General features: G+C 34.1%; 3 protein-coding genes across 3 annotated transcripts; 2 read left to right on the plus strand and 1 right to left on the minus strand.

Moving 5' to 3' along the window:
• The first annotated feature begins 1126 nt into the window (after positions 1-1126).
• Positions 1127-3160, plus strand: LOTGIDRAFT_238763 (hypothetical protein). The gene is made up of 5 exons (XM_009051404.1): positions 1127-1155; positions 1368-1549; positions 1766-1858; positions 2344-2496; positions 2742-3160. Exons 1-5 carry the CDS (start codon positions 1138-1140, stop codon positions 2944-2946), a joined length of 651 nt encoding a protein of 216 aa, XP_009049652.1. The 5' UTR covers positions 1127-1137; the 3' UTR covers positions 2947-3160.
• Positions 3161-7652: 4492 nt separating this feature from the next.
• On the plus strand, positions 7653-9541 carry LOTGIDRAFT_238764 (hypothetical protein). Its single transcript, XM_009051405.1, has 5 exons — positions 7653-7682; positions 7843-8075; positions 8312-8410; positions 8781-8933; positions 9169-9541. The coding sequence occupies exons 1-5, from the start codon at positions 7665-7667 to the stop codon at positions 9374-9376; spliced, it is 711 nt and encodes a 236-aa protein (XP_009049653.1). The 5' UTR covers positions 7653-7664; the 3' UTR covers positions 9377-9541.
• Positions 9542-12233: 2692 nt separating this feature from the next.
• LOTGIDRAFT_173635 (hypothetical protein) lies at positions 12234-16660 on the minus strand (the record flags this gene model as incomplete). The annotated part of the gene is made up of 2 exons (XM_009051406.1): positions 12234-14110; positions 16654-16660. 2 exons carry the CDS (start codon positions 16658-16660, stop codon positions 12234-12236), a joined length of 1884 nt encoding a protein of 627 aa, XP_009049654.1.
• Between the last annotated feature and the right edge of the window lie 3796 nt (positions 16661-20456).

Consider the following 20456-nt stretch of genomic DNA (forward strand, 5'->3'; position numbering starts at 1 on the left):
TTTGATTTGAGTGTTGAATATATGTAAATAGTCTTCAGAAGTACTAGAAATTTAAGAAAATTTCCTTTAACAATACTTCAAACTAGAAATTTTACTCACTATTTCTATATGTCACAGAGTATCTTAAAAAGTCCTCATTTTAACATTCACACGCGGATAATTCCGGATACATATTAAAGATTCAAATTTCGACGCTAATACTGATTTGATTGACATAGCTAATACATTTCCGTTTCTGAGACTAGGGTTCGATTGGTCAAAAAATCACGTGACCGGTGCAAATTGTAATGTTATATTGCACTTATGTTGCTGTCCCTTCAAAGTGGAAAATGCTTTAGTCCAGTCGGTCATTTCTTGTTGAAAACTCTAAGTAACATTAATTGCATTTATCGCTATAACACGAATTACTTTAGTAAGGGTACTACCTAAATATTGTGCTGAAAAAAATAGCATTCTATTTAGCACAGATATAATATTCTACATCCCCATATTAAACTTTTGTTTTTCTAAATGCAGGGATAAAGTCACGGTGTACAATTTTTTTATTTATGCTTTTATTTTCCATTTACTTGAAAAGGCCATGTGTAGACGGCGGATGTGAGTGGATTGGCTCGCACCAGTACGATACTTTTAGCTAGAATTACATACAGAACGAATTGGCATGAAGCAAGCAGAACCAGGATACGATCTCTACGATATAACAGACAAATATGCGATCACTAAACTCCCTCATTCAGTCGGATCCTTTAATGCACCAAAGGTGTTTGCTTCTTTTTATAAAATTATTTCTGAATTAAATTTTATGGGTTTATTCAAGATATTTTAATGGAATAAATCTATTTAAGTCGCCAAGATCAATACAAATCACATTGACACTATCACATTATGTTAAGTCTGATAAAGTCCGCCCCCTTTACAAAGAATTGATTTTTTTGCTAATATCTAGTGCATCGTGACATGCCACAGATGCAAAAGCTCGTAAATGAGGGCATATTCTTCAGTTCGTAAGGACTCGGATATCGAACTAGTTCAAGCGTGATTTCTAGCTTTCTGATTGGTTTCTAGGCATGCCGTTTTGGTATAAATATAGGCATAGTCTGCGATGTTATTCCAATATCAAATCACCTGATAATCAAGATGATCAAGATACTTTTGGTGAGTAATAAATCTATTAACAGTTTGTGCCTGCTTTTCTGCTTTAAGATTAAATTATTTAAATGATTGTTTCGACCAACTGGAATCCTAGTTTATGTTTTGGAGATTTTGTTGATATTTCGGTTTATCAGAGCAACGACTGTTTATCTCTTTGATTTTCGAATACTGTAAAATATTTCAAAATTCTAACAACGAATTCTGTCTTTTTACAGATAGCCGCTCTCGTTGTGGCTTGCAATGCCCTATCTAAAGTTCAAGTTAGCCCCATATGTACCAGCAAAGCTCCAGTTGAAGCATTAGCTGCACCAGCAGCAGCAAGGTCTTCTAAGGCAAAACTAACAGAGGAAGAGGCTGTAAAACTTCTGGGTGTGAATAGCGTGGGTGGAGCTAAAGTGTAAGTCATTTCTTGCAGTATTCGGTACGGGTTTTATGTTGGTACCAAAATACAACTTTAGAAAACGACTTTTTGACAAATGCATGTCTTAATTGTCGGTGCAGAATATTCGAGAGATACAATTGAGTCTCAAATTTCTATATAACAGATACGTTTGCTGGAGTTAAATTAAATGTGGATTGAATCTATTCACTAACTTAGCTTTTAACCTTACAGAAAAAGATCTGCTGTAAAAGGAGCTGCCGAAGCAAGAGCTGCACTAAGTAAAGCTTCCGGAAGTATTATTCTTCCCATACCGTGGAAACCTAAGTTAGTTCAAAGTTTTAAATAAATGTTATATATTTTGAAAGAGAACCATGTTCTCTGACCAATAGACTATTTTATTTTTGCCATTTTTCATTTCTGTAATTTACTGCCATTCATTGGATATAAATTTCAAAGAAATGTCAATGTGTCAAAACCATTCAATCCTTCACACGTTCACGTTGTCAAACAGGTTACTTTTAAGTTGGATATTTAACATAATATATACCTCGATCACAGCCTTCTTTACGAACTATTTTCTTATTTTATTTCAATTCTTTTGATAAACATTTTACAAAAGTCCAAAAACCATACAGCTAATGTGTACGTAAATTTAAGTATGACAGTTGACCCCAATAGTCTTGCTGGAATTTTCTTATTATCAACAAAAAATGTTAAATTTTAGTTCCACGTAGGATAGTTTAGTTAGCAGACTTTATGAAACAAACTGAGGGTGAACAATCAATGATTGATCACTGATTCTATTACAGTCCATGTCCACCATTGCTGACAACTACATTCGCTGGACAAGATTTATGTCCATCCTATTCACAACTTTTGACACAGTTTCCGAGTTCAAACGGAAATGGTTATTGTTATGTTCTTTACCCCAAGTGGCAACGTATTTATGAAACTTTCTGCAAGTAAGTGGCTTTAACGAATAATTTAATTTTCGAAATACAATATTTGTGCGTCATTCAAAAACTATTAATGAGATAGGCAAAGCAACATAGTTATGGACGAAACGTGAGTATTTGAAAGCGGCCACGGCAACGGCATTACCTTAGTCGACGTGATCAAAATGAACCACATACAAATTTCTACCTACTGCATCTATGATATTAATATATACTCATAATACTGCACTATTTTTATACTGTGCTTTCAGATGCAAAGCCTGCAGAAACAGCTGCCCTTTTAGCATTTTCACTAAACCAGGTTCTATAAGATTCAGGAATTACTGTAAACCAAAATACCGACGAACACGATACGTTTGGGCAATATGTATAAGCAAAAACCACTTCCAATGCCTCCGTGAACGAGTAACTTATTCTTCTGGTGGTTGCGAATGCCGAGCCTACAGAACCTGTTAAAGATAAACGCACTCTGGCGTGACTGGTAGAGATTTAATTCATTTTCAATTAATTCCGAATCATTGCTGTTTAACCTGAAATCGTTCTAAAATATATGTATTTTTTTATTCTTAGTATCGTGTTGGTATGTAAATCAACTTTAAACGTATTCGCCGATTTTTGCGATTGATATGTTACATTTAAATTTGCCTAATAAACAGTCTTAAATCTCAAACAATCTCTTACATTGATGGGGTATTGGTGAAAGGAATTTCTTTCAACAAGGGCGTAGCACATTAGAGCTGAAATTACCAAAACATAACACTTTATTTATGCTTTTCATGCATATGGCAATTCAACACTGGGTGAATCATCCATTTAGATGCCTTCCCTCCTGTTTGTACATGGTTGTCTTTATCAGTGACGCAGATGACCTGTAAAAATAGCACCGAAAAGCGTCCAGTCGGTCGGGACTACAAACCGATGGGACATTAAATATTCCTTAAATATGAACTCGCAAAATATATGAGGCCAATGAGTCTGTCCTTTCAATATGCTCTTGTTTCGAATAACATGGTAAATGTCTGTTATCAAAAAGTGTTTGACGATTTCCTGTGTCAAGATTCCTGTTGAAAGAAATAAAACTGTGATGTATTCGATCACTTATACGAATATCACCTTGGAGGAACTGGGTAGAGTCAGATTTGTTGGGCTAAACCACAGCATGAGATGAGCGTAAATTATATAAAAAAAATATGTAATCCAGCGTTATGTGAATCAAAACAAATTAAGTCCAGATTAGATCACACTCGTTTATCATGACAAGAGATGGACTCCAGACCAGCTAAAAGTTGATAGTATACCAATTAAGTCCATAGATGTTAGAATCCAGTTCTTATATATCATCCGAATATCACCTTGGAGGAACTGGGTAGAGCCAGATTTGTTGGGCTAAACCGCAGCATGAGATGAGCGTAAGTTATTTCAGAAAATATGTAAAGTGCATTTATAAGACTAAGATACACCGTTATGTGAATCAAAACAAATTAAGTCCAGATTAGATCACACTCGTTTATCATGACAAGAGATGAACTCCAGACCAGCTAGAAGTTGATAGTATACCAATTAAGTCAATGATGTTACAATTTTAACATGTACAGACCCGTAGTCCCAAGTATGTAACGCGAGTTTTGTCCCTTGTCTTGTTCTTTCTGTTGAACAATAATAATCCATTCCCTTTTCTTTTCGTATTTTTTTGAATAAAATATTGTTTCAAAAAATAAGATAAAAAGTTATAAAACTAAGAGGGAACAAGTTTATCTAAAATTAAAACTCATAAGATAAGATCCAGTTTTTTTTAAGTGGTTTATCTATTTTGAACGTTATTTGAAAAGCGAATTGATATTTCAAATTGACAGTGTGAATTAAATATATATATATATATATATATATTTATACTTCAAGGGAAGTAACTCTTAAGTTGAAACTCGTCCGACATCCTTAAAACAAACAATCCAAAGTGAAACATGGATGAATATAGACATTATTAGAAATTTTACTTCCTATTAAAGTAATGAACAACTAAAACCGTGGAATCATTTGAACGAGGACGAGATAAGCGATCTCCTATGCGTGGAAACAGTATTGCTTTGAGCCAGCATTATATCGATCAGTGTGTGTAATAAGTAAATGATAAGGCATACAATGAACATTTAGTGAATATTGCTTAGGCTGACGTGTGTTTTTTAAGCAGTAGATGAATTGCGCCAATAACAATTATATCAATCTGTATCACTTTTCAGAACGCCTCTGTTTAGACATGTTACAATATTCCATAATTAGATTCCTTCGGGTAGCCTGCTCTTATTTTCAAACTGTCGAGGGATATTTAACGTGCAGTGGCTGTAACACACACACGCGGGATTTCGATTTAATGTACGATTCAATCGACTAAATTAGTTCCTTGGACCTGCATTTCTCACATGGAGGGAAACCAATTTGAAAATTTGACGGTGTTATCTCGACATATTCCGGAATGGAAGCCATACCTTCTCAATTTCCTAGAGTTAAAGCGTCTAACTCACCGCGATTCGAAACATTTTAAGAAGGGTCAAAACGCGCTAGTAAAATGAGATAACTCGTTCGGCGACTAGGTTAGTATATCAGATATTCCTGTCGAGCAATCAAAATAGTTCATTATGATCAGTGTAATGCTGAAAAAGAAAAATCAGGGCATTGGTCAATAATCACCATTCAATTAAGACATAGACTGACGTCAAGACTCGAAGGTGAAAAGGTCAAAACATAAATAACACAATTTAGACACTGATTTCTAGTAAATATTCGTATATTGATGAATGGACAGATATAACAATTATTCATATGACTCTACTTCAATAACATGTTAATAAAAGAAAATAATGTCTCTATGAAAGAATTCGGTATGCGAACATGTGAACTAAAAACTCAAGAATCCATGACCGACGTAAATAGGTGAAGAATTAGAACTGTGTCACCACTAACCCTTTTCGCACTGCAGAAGTAATTCTTTTCTATCCGAATTATAACAGTTGCTTTCCCATTGACGAACTACCCATATTAATCCACCCACTAGTTACTGCAATAAGAGTCAATTAATGACAGCGCAAAACAAAAAAAGAACTGATGTGGTATCATGTTAAGGTATCACAGAAACCCAAGTAGTAACGTACTACTCTCGAGAAGAATTATAAAAAAAGTATACATGCAATATTGTATACGCCTTAACGTCTTAATTAACACATTAGCATTGCAAGTTCCCATATGGGCAAATACAGTAGTATGTTCTTAAAGGGGCATTTTTTTCAACCACTAAATTTCAATCTTAATATCGTAGATTTGTGTTGAAATTTTCAACTGGAATTTGCAGCAAGCTGCAATTCAATACAACGTATCTTGCTAGAATTAATAAAGAACATAATGATCAAAATCACATTAGATCTCCATTGCTATCATCGAACTAATTTTGTTAAATTATGGGCAATAATTTTATATTCACTTATATTGCAAATGAAGATTTCTCAAACCCTAGCCTACTACGTCATGTGGAATGCAATATAATGGCCAACAAAAGTTGTTGTCAACAATATTCAGTTTATTCCCGAATAATAACCAAAGGAAGAAAATGGGGCATATTATTGGGTAAAATGGTGTCTTATGAATATAATTGTGTCTTATGAATTTGTATCATTAACTTAAAAGGCAAAAACTCGTACGCTGTTAAAGGCACATAATGTCATGTCATGTACCTCGTCAAATTTTGCGTAGATGTCATGTTTGTCCCAGAAAATTTCATCGTCAGAAAGACAAAGCGTCATTATCGAATCACATTAATTTTACTATCAATTGCCTGATCTTCATAGTGGATAACGACCGACTGAAGATACTTTACCAAAAATCGCAGACCATGACCGCACCTTAAGCAACTTCAGAATGGTCAAGATATTATTTCTCATCTTATGCCTTGACATAAGGTCCATTTTCTTGTTTCACTGTCAGCGCTTTGATTGGATTAAATCTAAATACAACCAATAAGCGATCTCGAATCCAGACATAGTCTTTCTGTCGAGGACTCAAATTGGTTATATTTGCTAGCGTACAATCCATTTAAATTGCTGCATTCCAAACTTCTGAATAAAAAAGAAAGTGGGTCATTGCAGTCCAGTTATAAGATGAAGACGTAATACCTTGAACATTTGACTGCAAAGACCACCCTTCTTTTCTGTAGGTCAGATTTCAATTACAAGCAGAATGTCACCTTTTTCAAGTAACTGAGTATGGAAAATTAATTGTGAATTTTTACATTAACAAGTATATGAAAAAGGAAAAAGATTACTTAAATTAGTACTCTGGCATTTTGGCATATCGATTGAAAGCTCAAGTACTTCCGATCCAACCGCTATACGAAATCCAAAACAACATACACATATAGTCGACACATTTAAGATCTTGACTGAATAAAAATCTATCATGAATGGAATTTTTTCAGATATTAGTTATTTAATGTCCGTCTAAAATGGTTATCACGTATCAGTATGTGCTAAAGCTATGAAGGCAATATCAATATCCAATGAAGACAAAAAAAAAAAAAAAAAAAAAGAACGCTTGCTCGAATTGCTTTCGAAGATCAATTTTTCAAATTCATTATCATTACTTTACATATAATTTATACAGTGAAAAATGAATGGTTGGAAAATGGAGTCATTTACATTAGAACGTGAGCATAACCAGTATGCAGCTGCCTCTTAAATAATGAAAACTATCCACCCGGTCAACTCCGTCTGTAAACCGGATCTTATTATACACCGAATGTGTTGCCTTGTCTGAAGAACTGAAATGCTTTTTTGATTGGAGTAAATCTATTTAAAATCGCCAAGATACATAGCATTATATTAGATGGTTACTATAAATCACCTTGACACTCTTACATTATATGATGTTAAGTGTTTACAAGTCTTAAGTAGTCCGCTAACCCATTTTACAAAGAAAGGGTTATTTTGATGATCTCTTGTGCGTCGTCACAGACACAAAGCTAAATACAGTAAATGAGGTCACATTCTGCAGTTTCTAAAGACCCGGATCCCAAACTAGATCAAGTGTGATTTCTAGCTTTCTGATTGGTTTCTAAGGATGCCGCTTTGGGTATAAATATAGACATAGTCTGCGATGTTATTCCAATATCAAATCACCTGATAATCAAGATGATCAAGATACTTTTGGTAAGTTACAAATTTTTCATAAGACTTTTTATTAACAGGTGGAATTGTAGTTTTTGGTATTATTTCCCTCGGTTTATGATACAAAAGAGCGATTTTACTATTAGAATCAAATGAGATAAAAGAATTCAAAATCTAACCACAATTTGATTTGTTTTTACAGATAGCCGTGTTCGTTGTGGCTTGTAATGCCCAAGAGAAAGAGAGAGTTGCTGCTGACCTCTCTCTTGCTCCTGTTCCTATTCTTCCCGTCTGTTACGGACTGAAGGCAGCTCCGGCTGAAGAATTAGATGCATCATTAGCAGTGGAAAAGTCTTCTGAGCCTGATTTGACGGAGGAGGAGGCCGCTAAACTTCTAGGCGCGAATGACGTTGCTACTGAAGTAGCCTCTAAAGCGTAAGTTATTTGTTACAGTATTCGTTACGTTTAATTTGTAAGTTCACTTAAAGTTTCAAATATGCGATCGAAGTTGATAGTTAGTACTTGGTTTTTTTATTGACTAAAAAGAAAACATTTTAGTAAATTAAGAATAAACTGCACATTTTCCTTGTCAAAACAATTCGCTGGATACTCATAAGCTATATGTGACGTTTCTGAATGTATCGAGTAAACTTGTTGTTTTAACCTTATAGAAAAAGATCTGTAGAAGACAATGGAGCTGCCGAAGCAAGGACTGCACTGAGTAAAGCTTCCGGAAGTATTATCCTTCCCAAATTACCATGGATACCTAAGTAAGTTCAAAGTCTTATATTGATATATTTTGAGAATCATGTTCTCTGACCAATGAACTAATTTATTTCTTCGGATATAAATTCCTGAGAAATGTCAAAAGTGTCAAAACCATACCGATAATGTTCTTGTTAATTTTAGAATTACGGTCCAATAACGATGAGTCGGATTTTCAATCATTCTATACAATAATGTTGTTAGCTACCGATTCGAGACACAACCATCTACTAACTTTCTCCGATGAACAAAAGTCACTTTACATCCAACATTCAGACAGGAATGTCAAGCACATGTTTCGTGAAATTCGAGATAAGTTCCTTCTCCATCTGAGACAAATTGAGGGTTGCTCTTTAATTGTTGATTTTATTACAGTCCATGTCCACCATTGCTGACAACTACATCAGCTGGACAAGAATTATGTCCATCTTATCAACAACTTTACACAAGATTTTGGAGTTCAAACGGAAATGGTTTATGTTATGTTCTTTTCCCAAAGTGGCAACGTGTTTATCAAACCAGATGCAAGTAAGTTAATCTAAAGATTAATTTTTAACAATATATGCAAGTCATTACCCAGCAGATAGGCACATAGGAACATACGTCCACAGCCGAAATCTTCTTATTGCCTTTTAAAGGGATAGTTAGGTACTCAAAAGGTTTGATAGCTAATCAAAATATTAGCATTAGCTTAGTCCCAATGGAAAAAACTTTCTGTGAATGTACTTTCATATTAGGTATTAATATTGGGTGTTTATTTCAGATGCAAAACCTGCAGAAACAGCTGCCCTTACTACATTTTCTACAAACCAGGTTCTCTAAGATTCAGGAATTACTGTAAACCAAGAAGCCGACGAACACGATACATTTGGGCATTATGTAGAACAAACAACTTCTTCCGATTCGTTCGTGAACGAATAACTCAGTATTCTGGTGGTTGCGAATGCCGAGCCTACAGAACATGTTATTAAAACATGACGATGGTTGAGTCGGTAAAATCCTGAATAATTCCATAAGATAAACACTATAACTGCTTTTGTATTCAAAATATCGAAAATATGTAAATGTACTTTTAATGTATTTGCCGATTATAACGATTACTACGTACTGTTTGCTAAATAAACATTATGAAATTCAAACAATTTTTTTTCTCAAAATGTAAATAAATGAACCAGTTCAAAGCTTGCCTGGGATGGGATGGCATGGTAATGCGTACGGTCGTTCAGGTGAACTGTGATCTGCACGCTTGTTAATACTGCACGCTCATTAATCCTCAATAGTTTAAGATATTAAGAAATATTAGGATAATGCACATGTCATTGCAAATCTTATTGCACCTTTAAGGGCATTGTCTGTTTCACAAGACTGTGCAGATACAACTATTTTTCGGGTCAAATCAAGATCAAATTCCCCTCCATGGAGCAGTTTATAAGGTCCACTTATATTTTCGAAAGTGACATCCACATCCCACAGTTCTCCTGATGTATCGGCAATCGGATAATAGCTTTAATAGTCAATGGAATTTAGAGCTATCATACAGGCTACACAATTTAAAATTAAATAATATCAATTACCAGGTGTGCTCTTCGTGATATATGTGAAAGTTTAAGAGAAAACCAAAAATCTTATTTATAATGTCTTCATTTTTTATGAAGTTAAATTACGAGTACTCTCTCCATCGAATGTAGGCCAGTGGCTAACCACAATTCTACAACATTTTTTGTCCCCGAACTAACAGCATCTGTGAATCATGAAATGTTTCAGCAGTTGACCAAAATATCCTTCTGTACTGATTAATGTTGTCACACCGATTCTTCAGAACAATCAATTAAAATATCATTACATGGTGATCTAATTTAATTGTATTTAAAGCCGAACGAAAGAATACAAAAGTCTCAAAGTCAGTAGGAAAATTCATGGACAGGACAAAATCGGGTGAAGAAACAATCGGTAAACAACATTCCGGAAATGAATCTAAATTAAAGTGGACCTCTTGAGAGAGGTAGTATTAGGAGTTCTATAAAATACACAATGTATTGATATTATTTTGATTTATACTTCAAGGGAAGTAACTCTTGAAACATGGATAAATAATGAAATTATAAAAAAAATATTAAAGAAAGTCATACTCTAATCGCAACTAATTTTCTGCAGAATTTTAAGCTTTCAAACTCGAAAAGTGATATGGCCTGAGCCACCAGATGAGAAATTTAGCGATGTTCGATTCAAACAGTGCGTTAACGTTCAAGCAATTTTTTTAAGGATTTGATTCCACCCAATTTTATGGGTAATTGTGTAATTGGCCTTGTGGGATTATAAGTATAACGTAATACGGTTCATTGTCTTGTATATCATCACTGAAGTTAGTCAGCACAGGTTCTTCGAAAAATCCAAGGGTAACCAGGTCAACATTTGTCTGTCTTTTTTGTAAGGGAAAATAAGCCGAGGACCTACGGAATTCACGTTTGGTAACTAAACGCAAAGAAAAGTATGATTACACCACTGTCATTGCAAATTGCCCCTTATTTCACAACACAAAGCGCTGTCTTCATTGACAACATTAGAAACAGAAAAGTAGATTACTAACATTGATCTAATTATCTTCATTTCTGGGATTTTTATAGGATATCATCGTTTTCCGATTTGTATTATAACTATCTTGAGTGGAGCTTGACCTTGTTTTTAAATTAAATGAAGCCGTAATGAAGTGTTGAGTTAAGACAAAAAGAGATAAATAGCAAATATTTTTTATTATAGAAAATAAATATAATGAGTAGTGAATATTTTTTAATTAGGATTAATCAATTATAATCCTTTTCTCTTGTAATTTGTTCGCCCCATTTTTATTAAAACAAATTCAAGGGTACTTTTCTTTTTGGCACCATTTTTTAATATGGAAAATTGAACTTGTTTGTCAAAAAAAAAATCTGACATTACGTTATTTGTAAGGTCGATACATATTTTCTGTGACAGTCACATCGCTCATATTGTCAATTTGTATTCCGATTAAAACTGCAATAAATTGGGTTGTCTCAGAACGCCAAGGTCGAATATCAAATTTAATCATATATAGAAAATAGAACACCAGCTACTGGTGGTAACTGTTGACATATTATATATACGTGTCGAATGATTATGAAATGACATTATAATTATACTATTATGATTGCAATATTGGAAAAACACTAAATATATAATTGTATTATGTATTGAGCAATTTTCTGATATCAGGTATATACACATTGCACGTATTGTATTGTGTAGAACATAACACACGTGTTATTCCTTACGCAATTTGAACCATAATCGTGTCACGAAAATATGCAACCCATCAATAAATCATACCAATAATAAGTTAAATAAGTATTATTGTATGTAGCTTAAGAAAGGATATAAAGTAAAAATCAATAAATTTTCTACTGTCATATATCAGAAGGACAACATCCATTATTTGGTCAATGCATGCTCATTATAAACCGTTACGACGGGATATAGTCTTCAAGATTTTTGGAACTGTCGGGTCCAGAGTTTAACATTCTTTCGTGCAGATACAACTGCCTCCACGTCATTATTTCGATAATAAAAGCCCAAGAGAATGTTGAAAAAGAACTCTGGCTTTAGTCTTTTCTGTAATAACGCTTTGATTAAGTTGTGGACGACCCAGGCCGAGCTTTCTGAAACTCGGTCTCTATTTGTTATTTTGAATTTGTAATATCTCCATCCAAAAACGATATCTACCTCGTGCAATTAAGTGGGATCAACTTTACTCCATGAAATAGAAATTTTAAATTTATTTTTTACGTTGATTAAAATGATATACAAAATTATTTACGATGCCATTATCAACTGCTTTTTGCTTTTCCATTTAGACGTACACCTCCAGATACATTCGGCAACCAGTATTCCTAATGCAATGGACACTCCAATTCCCAGAGCAGCGAACGCTCCTTTGATGTCCTCCAAAAACATGGCTCTGATAGTCTCTGTGGTTAGACACTCACGTGGACGTTGGTCCTTATAATACATTTTTTCCCACAGTTCTAACACCCCACTATCAAACAAATGGAACAAAAATCTCTGAATATCAATTCTATATGGAGAGTTTTCAGACACGGCTAATGCCACATGCTGCGTTTGTACAATACCCGTTACTGTATCAAATGCACAGTCATTCCGGCGTAACATAAAAAGAACCGGATCTAAGGTAATATAAGCATATTTCCCACCAAGAGCCTTTTGTATATGTTCAGCGCCCGAGGTCGAAAGAACACTTGGATCGGTTTTATTAAATTCTTCAATTTTACTCCAAGTCTTTTGAAAATCTCCTCTTTTCGTATGTTGCAATATAGTAGCAGAAAGAGTAGATGGGTGAACTCCCCATTTCCAATCCTCAAGTTCAACCAGTTCAGCTAAAGTACTAAAAGGTTTATTCTCACGACGAACGGTTAAGGAAGCAGTGAGATTTCCTGAGTATGTTGCCGCCATAACGACACAAAATAACCACAAAGCGAATGTTAACAAACGTCCTGCACATGTTCGAGGTCTTAGACCATCACTTCCAAGAAAAGAACAACCTATGACGGATACAAATAAATTCGACACATTCCAAATTTCCATTTTAAGACTTTTTGGAGGAGGTTGTGCTTGTTGGTTCAAAGGATTTGATCTCTCCATAACATACATGAGGAGAGAAAAGCCCACAGTCGCAGCAAGAATTGTGTAGTAAACTGTACTTTGAAGCGGTTGTAATATGTTCATCCATCCTTTATTGGATGTATCATCTTTTTGGAAGACTAGGCCAAGTCCTTGGGTAAAAAATTGGGGCAGCACGAAGTCGACTACCGATTCACGTTCAGTTGTAAGTGTTAATTCAGCAACTGCCATGTCGACCTCCCTCCGGAGAAGTTGTCCTACTAGACCGTCCCAAGAACCGTTCACAAAGTTACCCCATTGATTGTCCTCGGGTTCGACGAATTCATACGTAAAATTAAGATATAAGGACATGGCGTCCGAAAATGTTTTGGCATACCCTGAATAATACACCTTTCCGTCTTTCAAAGTTTTAATCAGAAACTCAGGTGACTGGTGTGTAGCTATCAGAAAGTGACGTCTATTGAATCCATATTTCATATTCGGATAAAGATTTGCTTTTGATACGGAAGGAACGTGGACAAACTTTTTATTATCAAAACTTAAAGTGAAAATTATAGTGCCAGTTTCAGAGCTGTTTATAATTGCTACATTTTCTATGATTAGTTCTTCTGGATTCAGTACAGAGTAAACACAGATATCGGTGGTCGGAACGACCACCCACTGAGCTTTATGCCTGTAATCAGTTGTCCGATTAGATTGCACATCAATCTGATTTGCATAGTTCAGCATGTCGAGCGCCCTTAAGCCACCAACAAGAACAATTGAAATGTTCGGAAAGAAATTCTGGTTTATTGTTAATAACAAATCATTTTCTTTTCCAATCCAGTCAGAAACATCGTAGAATGACGCTTGCACATTCTTAACATTTAATTCAAATTTTTCATAAACCCGTAGAATAAAATCCACACTTTTGTCATCATACATAATAACCAACGTGGGCCATTTCAACATGTCGTTTATCCGGATTATTGTATCTATCACGTCGTCACTCTTTGGATTAAGGTTAACACTACGAGCTCCAGTAGTCGCTTTAGTTGGAACATCGCTATCACCTGAACACAAGCGTTTCAAAGAGGATGAAACAAGGAAACTAAGTAAAATATAAAAGAGTTGACGGATCATAATGACTTTTCCATCGAAGGACACTCATAAACTGTGACATTCTATGCACCAGAGTGTGTTTATTGATAAGCATCGATCATTTTCTTAGAGGAGTGTCGTGACCGTCCCAGTTCATCATATTCTGAAACGGTCTCAAGTTGATTACACCACATCAGAATAAACATAAAAAACGCAACAAATGCTTTTAAGAAATTACGAGTGACAATAGTTTCCAGATAAAACACAATCATGGAAATGGGAGAACACAATGAAAATCAAATGCATATAAATTGTTTTCAAACGCTGTTATCGCAAAACGAGAATAAAACCCCACATATATCAGAAACTTACTGAACGAATCCCGGATTTGACTGAAAAGGTATCGGTGTTCATACTTAAACGTGTTTATCGATGTATCAAATCCAACAAATTTTACTTATTTGTTAATCAATACCTTCCATTTTTAACTGGATAAAACGGTCTAAAAATGTGTCAAAATAATGATTGTTCGGGTTTGGATATAATGGAAGCGATACCTTTCTTTATTTAAATCACCTTTTAAGTCATGATTTTATTCCGAGATTTAAATCAGAAGCTAACGACTGAACACAATTGTTTTATCGATCGTGTTGTTATTAATTGCAATCAAACTCGACCACACAATAACTTCAATACCTATCAGCGATTTCAGGTTTTATTCACACTGTGTTCCAAATGTCACATGAATAATATATACCATAAGCCAACAATAAAAAAGATTACAATCGGTCATATCCAATCATGTAATTTGCTGATGTGTCTTGACTCAACCTGAAATGACATAAGTATAAGACAGAGAGATCTTCCTTGAACAACTGAATAATAGGGGCTCTGTTTCAAAACATTAAAAGGTACTTTTTAAAATCCGTATTCTCGACAAGATTGTGTTTTTTGTGAACTTAACGTTTACAGGGTCGTTCTAATTCAATCATACAAGTAGTCCAAAGAACAGCTCAATTTTTACCAATTATGTTGGAATGGATCGGAAAATATTGAATAAAAAAGAGAATCTCGTATATGCTCTCTTGGATTTAAAAAAAAGTATATATATTCCAGAGAAGGGAAGCTAAGAGAAATTTCGATCCAGGCCATAATTGAATACCAGAAGGTGATTACAGTACATTTACTGACATCGTATGTTTAATTTTGATAACTTAAATTGATAGTGTTTACTTTATAATGTGAGTAATAATTGTTTAGTGGTGTTAAGTTAGATATCGATCACCAGATGTTACAGTTATACATTCATGATACATAATTCCCAGTTAACGATATGTTCATAATGTGGACCTATAAAATATCACCCTGCAATGCAGTTTCAAACCAATTATAAAGAGCCTTTTGTTTTGACATCTAGACAGCCCGAGAGAATAGAAAGTCAACAGATTTTTTTTGAGCAGGTTGATCTTTCCTGAGAGGTCCTGACTAGATGTAAAATCATTATCCAAATCCAGGCAAGTAAACGATTTGAACATAATAATACTTACCAAAATAAGATATGACATCATAAATACAGCTTTGATCGAAATTCGAAGCAATTTGACAGACCTATAGCCCTACCAAAACTTTTCAAGTAAAAGCGATCGACACTGCAAAAAACATATTGAAATAATACAACAGTGTTAAACAAATTTACATGTTATTGTTAATTTATGATTTCTTTGATATTCACTTAGTTTTGTAACTCAATTTTTATAAATACTATTATTGGTTATAACAGATCTAACTAAATATATAACGAACCGTTTAAATTTCATTTCACTAACACTTACATAATTAAATTAGTTTTGATTTAATTCATATTTCATACCTAGAAAATTATATACTACCTGCCAAGGCTGTATATAATGAATTAATCCATACTGTAAGTTACATCTTGATAAAATCATACGCCATTACAATAAAATTTCAATCGGTGAAATTGACAAAAGCAGTCGATATCCTGTCATGAACGTAAATGAGCTTAACGTTAATAAAAATAAGAACTTTCGTTTTGCGATTCTGTGATGCGTCCAAAGCTCTTCCAATCCTATCAATAACATTAATTTGACCATAAAATGTATTTCCTCAGTCAGCAATGTTGAGAATAAATTCAGATTTATTAATGATAAAATTGTATCATATTCAAAGAAATATCTTTTGCTCATAGAAATAATGCAAATATGGAATATTTATTTTAAGCTTAAAAACCTCATGGTTAGTTATACGCATCACTTTTTCGTATATAAATCTGCTTTTAAGTTTAATTTTTTTTAAAATTGACAACTTCGAGTGTATCAGTTTAACTTAAACATTAAGTAACTTGCATACTTACAATATGAACTGATGAAATCCTTAGTTAAGTACTCCAGAATGACTCTTGGATTAAAACTGGATTAAATTTTTTAAAAGAAATGAAAAAAGTGGGTAGTTCGTCGTCGAAACATTTCTATTACATACTACATAACTATCTTACCTGACATTTCATTAAATAACATAACGATATACTACTACTCCTTGGTTTTATTGAACACAACGCTTCAACAATTTACATTGTCAGCATCATATGCAAATGATTTGAAATATGAACGACAATTTTCCTTCGGATTTACGGTTGAACAACATGTCTACTTTGAAAAATCTAGTTCTACAATTACAACACACAACTGTCACTGTAGACTATTTCCAATTAACTGATTTATCAACATTGTCAAACTTCGATCAGTCATAACACATTTATCTTGAAGCCTTCCTGCAGTGGAAAATCAGGTGTTCATGGATGTTGCGACAAACCGGGTTATATAAATAAATAACCATTGGTTATAGTTGCCAAGCGGGTTATAAAGCTAATTCCAAATATTATACTAGTTGTAAATCTGTGTTGTCTGAATGCATGTGTTCAAATCAAATGAACGCGAACCCGGATTATTAGTTGAGAGTATTGGACCGCACAAACTAAGACACTCTGACGTCTGGAAAAATTACTTTGATCTGGAACTAGCACTCTATCTTTTCAAGGCTTTAGACGTAGTATGCCTTGACATATGACAAAAATATAAAACGTATATTGTACATTGTATTATTACGAACACTTACGTTCTGTTCTAAAACTCCTCTGTATTACTCGACCGAAAACAATCGAATGAACTGTTAATGTTAGAGGTATTGTCGTAATGATTTTGCTTTTGATACGGATATTTTGAACGATACCTGTCCTTATTTCAACAACTACTCGAAATATACTATGAACATACTTAGCTTCAGTCTAAGTATTTGCTTAGTTCCCCGTTTCTTCCATCTCCACAATATCACTCTATTCATGATTTTCATGATAATAGGTAATTGTTTTCCAATAGTTAGATTTGTCCCAAGGGTCTTCCATACTTGAACTGAATTGAATCATACAATTAATTTATTTGACGACTCTTTTCGACACTAAACACTGAATTGATCTAATTTTACAAATTCACTTTAGCCAGCCAGTTTCGAATCATTCAGAAAAGCGATTTTTAAGCCACGTAATTTCGATTTCAGCAGGATTTCGTAAAGTCAAAGATGGCATATAAATGAGTCTGTGCGTATCCTACATTGACTCGTCTTTGTCAAAAAGGATTAAATCAGTAAACATCTATAGTTTTTGTATAGAAAAGAGATTTTTCTCATTTCTGACTGTACAGCAGTGCACATCTGAATGAATGGTTTCTGTTTCGAAACCTATCGAACGCCCGAAAAAGAAGGACATACAGCTCCATTTACCAAACTTACATACAAAAAATGGCAACAATTCTGAAATGAAAAATAATTAGTATGCGATATTCCATTGTCTCGTTTAAGAAGAAAATCAACTCTAGACACTTAAAAACGTTCGTTAATCTGAATATAATTATTGTCTGAAGACGCAAAAGGAAAAGATAAAGAAACTCAGTTGAAATGAGATCACTTTATGATCGATTTGAACTACACCTTGGGCTGTTATCAATTTTAGTCCATACTCAAGAAAATAATGAACAAACGAATGCTGATAAGAACACTACTTAGGAAAGAAGCAATTGTTTGATTCGTGTCTAAGTATTGTTGATATGTTTGCATTACTAAACCAAGTAGTCCATTAAAGACTCGCGTATGCTATTGGAAATCGATGGTACTTTGATGAAAATATACCTAACACTTACCATACAAGGTCAACAAAAATGAAAGAAGAGCACGTATTTATGTCCCACAAAATCTTTGATGCCAAGAATAAATAATTGTTCGCTGAGAAGTACAAATCATTCAACATGCATACAATTGAATGATGTCGTAAACTTGTGTACATTCCAAAAAAAATCCTTAATGATCTGTTTCAGTAAGAAATTACATAATACACCAGATGGGATCAAAATCCGGAGACCCAGTATGCTTCAGGCTATGTTGGTTGACGATCTGGAAATCGACAATGATTTTGCCCATGCCGCCGTCTTAATATTGCACAAGGATGTTATCAAATGGCTATTTTCTGAATTTAAAATGTGCAAAACAACCGGAATGGTTCGTCTTACTAAAGGTAATAATCTTCTTCCAAATAAACGTACTTATCTATGACAAAAACCACGACTGTGACGAGCAATCAAATTTAAACATCGTAAGAGCCACCATAAACATTGGGTTTTTTTTTTCATATCAGATAATGCCCTTTGAGAATAATGCTCTGCTTTTTATTGCTCCGTTGTAAATCGAGACACAAATAAAGAATATACACGAACTGAATAGAAATCAATTTCTATTCCTAAGGTTAAAATAACAGCTACGATGCAGTTTTCTAGTAGACAGTTCACTATCGAACTTTTATTTCCGGTAAGAATCATATTCTTCAAATATGGACGTTGTATGTAAAGGCGGAGTGTTTATTGTCAATCCAAGGAGATGTCTATTAAGCAAACACTTGCATATTGGATTGCAAAACGTCTAATTTAAGAATTCGGAGATTTCTGTTGATTAAATTGATTTACATTGATCTATTTAGGGGAAAATATTTAATTTAGAAAATAGAATTGGTCTTTATTTATATACGAAGTGTAAGACACGCTAAGTCCATAGTATACAACTAACGTCCTCCATTGTCTGTCATGCCTAAAACAGAACGCTACACCAGATTCCACAAAGATTAGTATACTCTCAATAGTAACAAAAATTATCCAGGACTCAGTCGATGGAAATTTACAATTACATGCATGAAAAATATACAAGTACATGTATGTACATAATTACTTCATGGAATGAACCCCCTATGGAAATAGTAAAAAATAGCTTGATTGATATAGCTGATGAAGTCAACCTTCATCCATCGTTGCACATGATTCATCTCATTAGAACCTTATGTGCAGTATTTTTCGAAATGAAGCAATTTCTTTCAAACATCGCAGCATTAGAAATCTGCAGGTAGCCGTTCACTACGTGTTATTATTTACTTTCATTCAATATCCCGGCAAGATGTAAGTGGTGCGTACGAAATCAGAGTGCTCTTTTCTCATCTGAAGTGTTTTCTCAAAACATTTTGAGCGTCGAATTAATTCTTTACAGAGCCACTGAAAATTGTAATGGTGCAAATTTATGCTATCGGTGACTCGATACTTAAAAAAAGATTAAGAAAACTTCTGTGGAATCCATTTAATGTTACAGAAATGAAAAAAGTCACGAAACAGCGCCCTACCCAGAACTAAATATGTATGGCTGCTCCAACAGTTGGTCCATGTGACTGACCAAGATGTCACGCCAGTAAAACTAATTGACCAAAGGGTAGAAGTGAAGTCTTTCAGGAATTATCATGTAACTAGTGACACTATAGCATAGATTTAAGTTTCTGTTCAAACACAATTACCATCTGAAACCCCTTGGAGCAGCCATTTGACATTCTCTGCTATATCGCAACCAGACCATATCAACAAATAATCAGTCCCTTGGGCCAAAACACTTTCATGTTTAGCGTATTTTTTGCCAACAGAAACATCTTAAGCCAATTTCTATTTACCTAGACCACCTATAGTCTGACAACTCCGCCATTGTACATACGTTATGCCTTGCCTTGACTTGCTCGAAGATCCTTAATGATCCTTGTTTTTATTCAACGTACTTAACACATTTACCGTCTTGATAAGCCAAAACTGTGTGTAAAAGATTGAATTCGACCATTGTTTAATCAAAGTAAATTATTATGAACTTTTTCATCAAATGCTTCACAGGCGTAAAATCAATCAAGCTTACCGATGTTACTTTCACTTTTAGGAGAAAAAACGCACCCCC

This window comes from Lottia gigantea (assembly GCF_000327385.1).
Source record: "Lottia gigantea unplaced genomic scaffold LOTGIsca_166, whole genome shotgun sequence".
NCBI classification, from domain to species: Eukaryota; Metazoa; Mollusca; class Gastropoda; family Lottiidae; genus Lottia; species Lottia gigantea.

What these genes read in the sequence shown, in the direction of transcription:
- LOTGIDRAFT_238764 (XM_009051405.1), top strand. An exon ending in ACTGAAGTAGCCTCTAAAGC is followed by an intron (nt 8,076 to 8,311) that starts GTAAGTTATTTG and finishes TTAACCTTATAG; the next exon opens with AAAAAGATCTGTAGAAGACA. An exon ending in AAATTACCATGGATACCTAA is followed by an intron (nt 8,411 to 8,780) that starts GTAAGTTCAAAG and finishes ATTTTATTACAG; the next exon opens with TCCATGTCCACCATTGCTGA.
- LOTGIDRAFT_238763 (XM_009051404.1), top strand. An exon ending in CCCATACCGTGGAAACCTAA is followed by an intron (nt 1,859 to 2,343) that starts GTTAGTTCAAAG and finishes ATTCTATTACAG; the next exon opens with TCCATGTCCACCATTGCTGA. An exon ending in ATTTATGAAACTTTCTGCAA is followed by an intron (nt 2,497 to 2,741) that starts GTAAGTGGCTTT and finishes CTGTGCTTTCAG; the next exon opens with ATGCAAAGCCTGCAGAAACA.